Source organism: Perkinsus marinus, assembly GCF_000006405.1.
Source record: "Perkinsus marinus ATCC 50983 genomic scaffold scf_1104296932410, whole genome shotgun sequence".
Classification (NCBI taxonomy): Eukaryota; Perkinsozoa; order Perkinsida; family Perkinsidae; genus Perkinsus; species Perkinsus marinus.
The window spans coordinates 426,196-435,633 of NW_003215453.1; the positions used below are offsets into that span (position 1 = coordinate 426,196).

The 9,438-nt window shown below is 41.6% G+C and overlaps 3 protein-coding genes and 1 non-coding gene across 4 annotated transcripts in view; all 4 read right to left on the reverse strand.

Annotated features, from left to right (window-relative positions):
- The window catches only part of Pmar_PMAR022332 (WD-repeat protein, putative), a gene marked incomplete at both ends in the record, with an annotated part of 3,885 nt that extends 3,739 nt beyond the window's left edge, over positions 1 to 146 (reverse strand). Inside the window, one exon of the mRNA XM_002785541.1 lies at positions 71 to 146. Within this exon, the coding sequence (XP_002785587.1) occupies positions 71 to 146 (76 nt within the window). The remainder of the gene's footprint in view (positions 1 to 70) is intronic.
- A 1,823-nt stretch (positions 147 to 1,969) lies between these two features.
- On the reverse strand, positions 1,970 to 2,042 carry Pmar_PMAR022333. Its single transcript has one exon. It is a non-coding gene; the product is annotated as a tRNA-Val (tRNA).
- Positions 2,043 to 2,731: 689 nt separating this feature from the next.
- On the reverse strand, positions 2,732 to 4,430 carry Pmar_PMAR022334 (DNA-directed RNA polymerase II, putative; the record flags this gene model as incomplete). Its single annotated transcript, XM_002785542.1, has 5 exons — positions 2,732 to 2,830; positions 3,053 to 3,114; positions 3,446 to 3,497; positions 3,545 to 3,674; positions 4,324 to 4,430. The coding sequence occupies 5 exons, from the start codon at positions 4,428 to 4,430 to the stop codon at positions 2,732 to 2,734; spliced, it is 450 nt and encodes a 149-aa protein (XP_002785588.1).
- A 478-nt stretch (positions 4,431 to 4,908) lies between these two features.
- Positions 4,909 to 8,793, reverse strand: Pmar_PMAR022335 (protein-S-isoprenylcysteine O-methyltransferase, putative). Its single transcript, XM_002785543.1, has 10 exons — positions 8,658 to 8,793; positions 8,513 to 8,615; positions 8,200 to 8,264; positions 8,075 to 8,148; positions 7,498 to 7,662; positions 5,910 to 5,981; positions 5,792 to 5,860; positions 5,478 to 5,591; positions 5,389 to 5,426; positions 4,909 to 4,987 (listed from the first exon to the last, which is right to left on the reverse strand). Exons 1-10 carry the CDS (start codon positions 8,787 to 8,789, stop codon positions 4,944 to 4,946), a joined length of 876 nt encoding a protein of 291 aa, XP_002785589.1. The 5' UTR covers positions 8,790 to 8,793; the 3' UTR covers positions 4,909 to 4,943.
- Positions 8,794 to 9,438: the final 645 nt, after the last annotated feature.

Here is a 9,438-nt window from a genome sequence, read left to right on the forward strand (position 1 = left end):
AGCGTTACGTAATCTCAAAATGAAGAACGCCATCTCGGTTTGCACTACAATTTCGTCGCGCGTGACTCACCGATGACGAAGCAGGTCTGGTCCTGGTTAATTGTGAGGTACAGCAAGTCGTTGAGATGATTAACAGACAGATCCATTTACGTAAGCGAGTACAGACAACAACTGCCATTGCGTAATCCAAAGGTCCCCGGTTCGATTCCCACAACCTCCATTTTATTATCAAATAGTCAAACACAACCAAAATTATTTTTTACGGTCATAATTCAAATTTTTTAATATATTTCCGTTTTTAATCTCCAAGCTTAGCATTCCTACACAACTAAGGAAATTCCCAGAAAAATCACTCAGAAAAAAATCACCGCGCGCCCAAAAATTGAATTTGGATAATTTTGAAATTTTAGGAATTTTAAAAATCCGCCCACTGGAATGCACCCGTCTCGCGAACGCTTAATTTTTGCGGCAGAGGCAATTCAAATTCCCGACAGATTACGTGATTCTCAACGGTCCCAAGATGAATATCGCGCGATTTTTGCAAAAAATTTTGGCAGAAATATTTCCATCCTACCGTAGCCACTCTACTTATCTTTTTTTTCACAGCCGATGATCATAGAGGAGCCATCACCTGGCTTTATACGGATGGAATAGAGCCAGATAAAATACATCTTTCAGAATTATTTTCTGCAGAACATCTGCAGAAATTATTTCTGCATAGCGCTAAAGAAAAATACAGAAAATACAGTTTTTTACTAACGAAAAAAATACAGAAAATACTGTTTTTTACTAAAAAAAATTTGACCAACTTAGTATCAACCAACGAGCATTGACGACGAAAGCACGCTTTTATCACTTCTCTGGCTCGGCGAAGTCATTTCTCAAGAGTAAGCACTCGTAAAAATCAAACGATTGTTCGATACAATCAAGAAAACTGTTTTCTTTAAAAAATGCAACTTTGATATTCATCATAAGATTTCCCAACACACTGAATCTTGAGAACTCATTAAAATTCGACCTCGTTGGGCGTGTAAGAGAGAGCGTTCAAACTCCAGGTCTATCTTCATAATGAGACCACTCAGAAATGTGAGAAACCCACATATTGGAATTTCACCCTAGTGATGTGAAAAAAACACTAGTGTAAAATATCTATCACATTTCACTTCGCGAAAAACGCATGTAAGCAGCGAATAACGCATAAAACACGTGAAATGCTGCCTATTTTCACGGTGTGATCTGTCCGGTGCAATTCGCGAAGTGTTTTAGTTCACTTCATTTATGCCACTTCACGTGAAACGGGTGAAACTCCATTCTCTCTGTGTGAGAAATCTCAGTCAGCATATACAGCCAGAATCACCCATACCACACCTTCCGCACATCATCATCATCATCATCATCGCTTCAACTTCTTATCAAATCAACGACTACCTACTGCCAGTTTACCATCTCAACGACCACTAAACCGAGAGCAGTGAAATTCTCACATCCGTACACATCTCTGCAAACCAATATGAAATTCTCAATACCGTAATTCTACCCAATCTTCACTCCCAAGTTCAAATGAACTCCTCTCAGTAACTACCCGTTGAGTCTGTCCATAGCCGACTTGGCCTTCTTTTCCGACGATCGCTGCTGTCATTCACGGAAGATCAACACTAAGTAGTTATCCCTATCATTAACCCAACACAATTCCTATGCACAAGAAATACATTTTTTCACCCACACCTTTGCAGAAATTCCTCCATCTGAATTCACTACTACACAATTCACTCAGCGATTTTCGTGGCGCGCGAAGGCGCAAAGTCCGCATAAACGATCAGTGATTTTTAAATATGCAGAAATACATCAGCGCGTAGTTAGGTATTTGCAAAGTGTTTCAATATCATCCGGATTAATGCATGTATGATTAGAATTGTATCATACAACTTGTATGATACAAGTCTACAACATAGTCAATCATACAAGTTGTATCCAGGAGCGGGGATCGAACCCGCGACCTTCTGCGTGTAAGGCAGACGTCATAACCACTAGACTATCCCGGCGATGCAACCCTCACTAACAAACCAAGGTTGAGCATTACTAAACGGGAACTTTCTTCACCATATCCTCCTCACCGAAACAGCCTGTTGCGATATATCCGATGGAGCATTTCAATTCATTAATAATATAATCTCACCGCATCTCCTCACATTCACCACTCCCTACCTGAAGTCTCTTCACCCTACATTCACCACAATACCTCATTACATCGTACTTACCAACCGCATCTTCACCAAAATCTCGTTTAACCCGAAAACCTCCATCAACAAAAACGTAAACATAATTTTAACTCCAAATTGCTTGTCGTTATCTCACCAGTTGATATCGCACTCAATGTAAATGTAATTCACCACAGTCGAATCCAAGTGAATCAACCATCTCTAATGTAATGCTAGCAGTCGGAGATTAACCATAACTAGGAGTGAAGAACTGCACATTAAATGTGTGGGAAAAAAAACGACAGATATTTTCATATCCATATTTTGTTTATATTTTTTTCGTGTTTTTCATACTCAGTGTTGGAATGTTCGTTAGCATCCCTCACCTGCGCTCAGAAGTTTCCACACTAATTACGGCAATTTATATACAAATTAATCTACAATTTTATAATACCACAATTTTCCCACACTACCAAATTTCTCCCACTCCCCAAAATTATCACCAAACACAACAACATACGACATACTCTAACTTAGAAGCCCACACGTGCTCCCCCAGCACCAACAGTAGCAGCCCCGGCTCCTGCTATCCCTTGATACGCTTTCAAGGAACGATCAAACTCCTTCTCCAACTAAGAACAATCACAACATACACTACAAAACTCTTTCAAAAATTCCAGTAGAGAAAATTTGCGTTATTTTTTTAGTGATTTTCGCTCTGCTGAAAAACTATACTTGACCTTATTCCGCGTGGAAATCGTATAAATTACTATCACCATTACAAACGATCCATAATTAAATACGAAGAGTAAAAATTCGTTACCACACCTCGTTGAACTAATACACAACTCTACCTGGTCTCCCTTTGACCGCAACGACTTTAGTGCCTCCTTCATTGCTTCCACTGGAGTAGTCTCTGAGGAGTCGAAGATCAATCTTGCACACGCAGCTTAGCGACGTTTTTACTCGGGTTAAATCGCCCAGACCAAGTAGACCGTACTTATGGGGTTTCATGATATCCAGATCCGAATATATACTGTACAGTGAAACGAAATTTTCTCAAAGACACTAATGCGTTCTCGAACTTGACATTCATGTTGAATTTCAAGCCAAATATGAAAAAGTTTACCCTAAATGAAACCCAGAAGCAATTCTCATTCCCTTCAAAAACAATTGCTCTTAAATCACTTCCGCGGGATTCGAACCTCCTCCTCCCCCATGAAAGACACGAACTCCAACCAACTCACGTGAAGTAACTTGAACTCTCATCAACAGTTTATTCTCCAACGGATGAGGAACCTATCACCACCTCATACATACCAACAATATAATCAAATCACCACTACCTTATACCCCGCGAATTTCACTTGTCTATTTCTCAATAATTCCGATCTTAACGCGTGAGCAGCAGTATGATCCTCCAGCCATATCGTGAACGTCCCCGTATTGTCTTGACGTAATTCCGGTTCGTAATAACTACACATAGAGAAATACATAGTATTGATTGAATAATCGACCAGTTATCACTAGACGATAATTCGGACGAGATCTCGCGATGGCGCGATAATACATATATCTACCCCTATAAATATATTGGAATATACAGACTTGGAATGAACGATCGTGTTCCTCAGCCGATTCCAGAAGTTTACTTACTAATTATAGAATTTTACATACTAATTCGGGTATGAACGCACACAAGCCAATAAAAATTCCTCGAAATTTCCACAAATTTCACCTACATATGTAGTTGACTACGTGCATATTTTCCCACACCGATTGTAAATATCAATAATAAGATGTGGTTAACCAAGGTTGCCCTTTTATTACTAATTATGTATAAATATGGGGCATCCACAGAATAATGAGAACAGATGAAAATAAAAATGGTAAATAAATTATTCATCAACAATAAGTAATATGAAATGTCAGAAACACGGGAAAAAATTCCATGTTTTTACCAAATTATCCTCATTCTCAGTCAAGCAATATATGTTCGCTTTCCTCAGCTGAGCTCAGGACTTTACTTACTAATTACAGAAGTTTATACAACAATTAGGGTAAAAATGTTCGTAAAACCAACAAGAATTTTTCCAAAATTTTCCCAAAATTTTCCTCTCATTACATCCTTCTTTCTCCACCATGTAAATGCTCATCTCCCTCTGGCAGCTGCAATATCTCGTCAGGATCCGGTTTATTCTCCGAGATCAACTGCCCGGCGTGCATCGCCATAATGAACAAATAACAATAACGGGAAAACTATAGAAATTATATATTCACTTCAAATCATTTCATGCTATCTTCATAGACAAAAACACGAAAATCTGCGAGAGCACCTCAATAATTGTTATCATTAATAAGATGATAAGTCTGGTAAACATAGCTAATGATGAAATATTTGATATTTATGTTATAGTAGTTATTACTAAGCTCAATAGCGACCGCTACTATATATTTTTAGTTGTTCTTAATATATTGGAGTTTCATCCATTTAACGTGAAGTGGAAGCGTAATACTCTGTGAAAAACGCGATATTCGCGAAACTATGCAGTAGCCGTGAAATATATTTTCCACTACTGTTTTTCATATCACTAGGGTAAGACTCCATTGTAACTGATCACTACCAATACAGCCCAGCGACAAACGGCGAGTCTCATCGTCCACAACTCCCACACAACAACGTTATTCCCATAGAAAGGCGTCATTGCTCTCTAGTGCCTCTCCTCAAACGCTCTCTATGCAATGCTAGGTCCATAAGAGGAATCCTGCATCCGACCGCGTGCCGATATCTGGGCATAAAATAAATCTTCATAGTTAATCAGAAATTTTTGAGGAAATTTCGGGGAAATTCTCGTTGGCTTCTGTACACTTCTACCCGAATTCATACGTAAACTTTTATAACTAGTGAGAAAACTCCCAAGCTCAGCTAAGGAAAGAGAACATGTACTGATCATCAGTGGTGATTCACCACCACCACCACAAACGAATGCCGCACTAAAGCGATTTGCTGTCACTCGCAAAAATAGATCAACACTCAGCGAGAAAGGTGGATTGAAATCGTTCGAACAGGTCAACTGTTTTAACCCGTGTTAAATCGCTTGTGATGCTTCTAAAAACAATCATTAATTCTAACCGTAGATCGATCCACCGAAGCAGCAGCCTTGATATACGCGTTTCAGAATGTTCCCACCTCTCACAGGTCGTTTCAACGTTTGGCGCGAAAAAGTCCTGTATCGGACGATTTCACTCACTTCCAAAACAGCCATATCTTCTTATTACCTCACATACTCTCCTTTGTAAAAATATTCAAGCGTCCGCTCCTCGAACCTTAGCCGCTCATAGAAGAACCACCACGCACATATCGTATACAAAAGTAGACACAAACGATTACCTCTGAGGGTAATTAAATCCGATAAAGTATCGTTTTCACGCACGTTTTAAAGCATGTGCTCAAATACAACGTGACTACGACAGCGGTACGACTACGTCTGATGCTCTATAACACAACTACCTCACGTCCTTATCGTCATCACAACGCCTCTCAATCAAAACGATTATTGCCAAATCGTGACAAACGTTTTTCCCCCTACTACAACAACAACTGCGTTCCAACTGCCCACCAAAACCATCCACTATAGCCTGGATGTCGGCATAGTTCATATCTGCTCACAGAACGATACAATACATATCCCTATAGTATAACACTCTTACGCTCCTGTTGTGATAAGCTGCTGTGCATCGCCCCTTTGTAATCTTATTCGATGAGTGAAATTCGATCCAGCGCTGAAAGCAGCGAGGTAAGTCAAGAATCAGAAATTGCATTTTCTAATCCTCTGAAACTGCGCAGCCCGCTGGAAATCATCTCGTTTGAGAAAGCAGGAGTTGCAAAGTGAAAAATTTTCGCTACCGCGTATTCACTGACAAGTCGTCAGTGACAACCCATTGCTAATTTTTCACTTTCAAGTTGAGTGAAGATTGCACGATGTGTTATTCCCCCACGCCTTGACCTCTCCCATCCACAAAGGATATCACGAGAAGCTGTCCGGCTCAACTCTGCACAATCAGATGAAAGAAATAACATACAGCTGATTGAATACTTCTTGGGGAGGTGTATCGTGACATTTCAAACGTTCCCGATCGCATCATTCAATGAGGCTCATTCAGGGTTGAGCTGTTAGGACTCTCTAAACTAGAGCCCAGGAACGGCGTCTCAATGCAAGGTCTTGCAAGGCGTCTTCACCGGCATACGTGGGCGAAGAAGCAATGAGCATTCCAGTCGGAACCCTATGATGTCTGATAACCGCGGCAACCGAGCTTCATTGCTCATTCTTTCCTGTCTTGGAGCCCACAGCATGAACTTTTCAGAGATATCGCTGTTTCGGATCGATCCTGTTTGATCGACAGTTGATCATATGTGGTAACTTACCCCGTGTCTAGAGAGACGATTTAATCCCAAAACATACTTTCCAGTCCTCAAATATGTGCGATTATCCTCTCTTGACGTGTGATACAGTATCATTGCGAGCGTCGTAGCAAGCTGTGATGCAGGCGTTCCCATAGCCAGCTCATGAATTCCTCAGTGTAGCCGTAAATGAAGCGGAACATGAGACAAGAAGACACACACGGCAAGCTCATCCTCCACGACATTCCACTTCCAACCCTCAATCACTGTGGTAGGCCAAAGCCATCACCCTCTCGCTCAGCAAGACTCATAAGACGATAATCCGGTAAGTTGAAGCTTGTAGAGTATAACGACATACCGGACAGTCATACCAAACCAAGGCAGCCTTGTATGCGATTGTTGGGGAAACCAAATTCACCCACGCAGCTGTCACGTCCTCCCGTCTATGGCTATCGTTCAACGCTAGTGCTTCAGCTAAACTCTCTCAGACCGGTCGCTACAAATACGATGCACTTCGTATTGCTCTGGACAAGGCATGCAGCATATCAGACATGTCAAATGCCTGTGGTCCGGCAGTCGTCACTCCTCGTCGAGGTGGTCCTCTATAGACATGTGGATGCATAGCACGGGAAAATTCCTACAGCAATACTCCTACATACCGCGTTCTCATCTACCTAAAATCTCGAGGCTCATTTTTCTGATTCGGAGAGAATACTGAATTCTCTGATCATGCGGGTCGCATGATGACCAAAGCGGTTACCCATATCGGATGGACAGGTCGCAAGTAACGCTAAAAAGTAACGGAGAACACGAAAGGGAAATCATGTAAAATATTCGTCAGTGTTTTTCATATCACGGTGATAAACGGAGTCAATAATGTACCCCTGTAACTAATACCTCATGAACGCTGCCCATCTTAGTAACTGTCCTCCTATAGTTATTATCAGTCCAATCTTCCCTAGTAAACCCAATCCATCTCCACCCATGATGGTGTACTCAAGAGCTGCCGCCGATAGGGCTATTGTGAAGGCACCGGAATTATTGATAAGAAACGTGCTGTACCTGCATCACTATTATCTGCACGATACAATATCATCGATAGTGCCTATTCCACTACTGAATAAAGAGCAGTACTGACCGACCGACTGCATGTACCTGGTACATGCCTTATGTTCTATGGGACGAACACTGACCGTGCAGCTACATCTATATGCCACCTACTCCATGTCTAGTCGAACAGGTGTTGCATACGGATGATAATATTTAATAACAGCAATTCTACAGTCACAAAGGTCGTAACCGACGTGCGTTCACTCGCGCTGCTCATTGATTCACCCCTAAATCAGATGCTCTGGTTTTTTCATCATTCACAATCCTATCGCCATTCACGACATGTCCCAATGACTACTGATAGGAGTAATGCTGTCAGCTAGTTAATATTAATTTGACTCATGGGATACTATTTCCCACTTACGTTATACTCTCATGATCCTGGAAACAGTAGTTGCACACGAACTCCCCATAGTGGAAAACGGCCAATGCGCATATCTGCATCGATTCACCCAGGTTCAAATCCAGCACCCTCCCCTCCCGTATTACAAAGGCCTGCATTGGTATACACACTCCCATTGCTGTGAATGCAGTAGCAACTCCGAGAAATGTACCTGAGATTAGTTTAATCAGGTCCAGTGTTCGAATACATATTCGCTTCCCCCAGCTGAGTTTCCTCACTAACTACAGAGTTCAGGAAGAAGTGTACACAAACCATAACAAATTTTCTCAGAATTTTTATCTTGTCAGTGGCAATTTGTCACAAACACCACGTGCATATTTTCCCACACTGCTCAGGCCAGCATTGATATAACTTCTTCTAATTTCACAATATTCGTAATAATACCGAATTCCATATTACCAAGCGTGGCCGAGATACATCCGAGTATAATCGGCCCTTTACTATCCGGATTGATTCCAACTAGGCCAAAAACAGCAGCTGCAAGGAATTCTATCAGTTCAACCTATCAATGAGCTCTACTATATCGAAGAAGTACTTCCCTCACTGAATAGAGAGCCTGCAGGTCTCGTTGCAGCAAGTAGAAAGTAATGACAGCCCCTATGGGAGCCGCCAACCAGAATGCTAGTAGCACTGGGAGTAGGGAATAGTCCTGATTCCCCTTCTTTAATTTAGGCATGTTGCTAATTTAGTAAACTGAGTGAAAGTGATCAAAAATCGATACATGACTTTGGATAACTATTATGCGATTATCGATTGCTAACCCCAGAGTACAACAAGTTGTTGTTGAGAGACGTTACGGTCCGTAACTTACGGACATTATTGATGAGATGCCCGTAGGTCAGAAACGAAAAATAAAAGATGCCCGTGTCATCAGAAAAATAGTTTCAGAGGTGACATGGATCAGTCTGCTACCGTTGGTCCACAAAAGCGCACTATCGCACTCGTGCTATTATGAATAAAGAACGCTTTTGTAGGTCCCATCTAACGGCGCCTGCTCATGCCCGCCCTTAAATTTCTCGCTGCGCCCCTAAATTCCTCAACCCGCCCCTAAAGTACTCAAACCGCCCCTAAAGTACTCAAACCGCCCCTAAATTACTCATGCTTGCCTCTTACCATTCTCTTCGGTGTACGACCATTATACTTGCTTTCTAGGACTATTGACCAGTGTCCCCGTATTAGGTAGAGTCTACGTTGATTTTCCGTCATGCCAAGGAAGTTGAGAGTGCCAAATCGCTCTCATTCTAGATCTTTGGGGGCCCCAAATTGGGGCACGTGAGCGGGTATGTAGGCGAACTGAATCAGGCCTGCCGTACAACTGGCCAGTA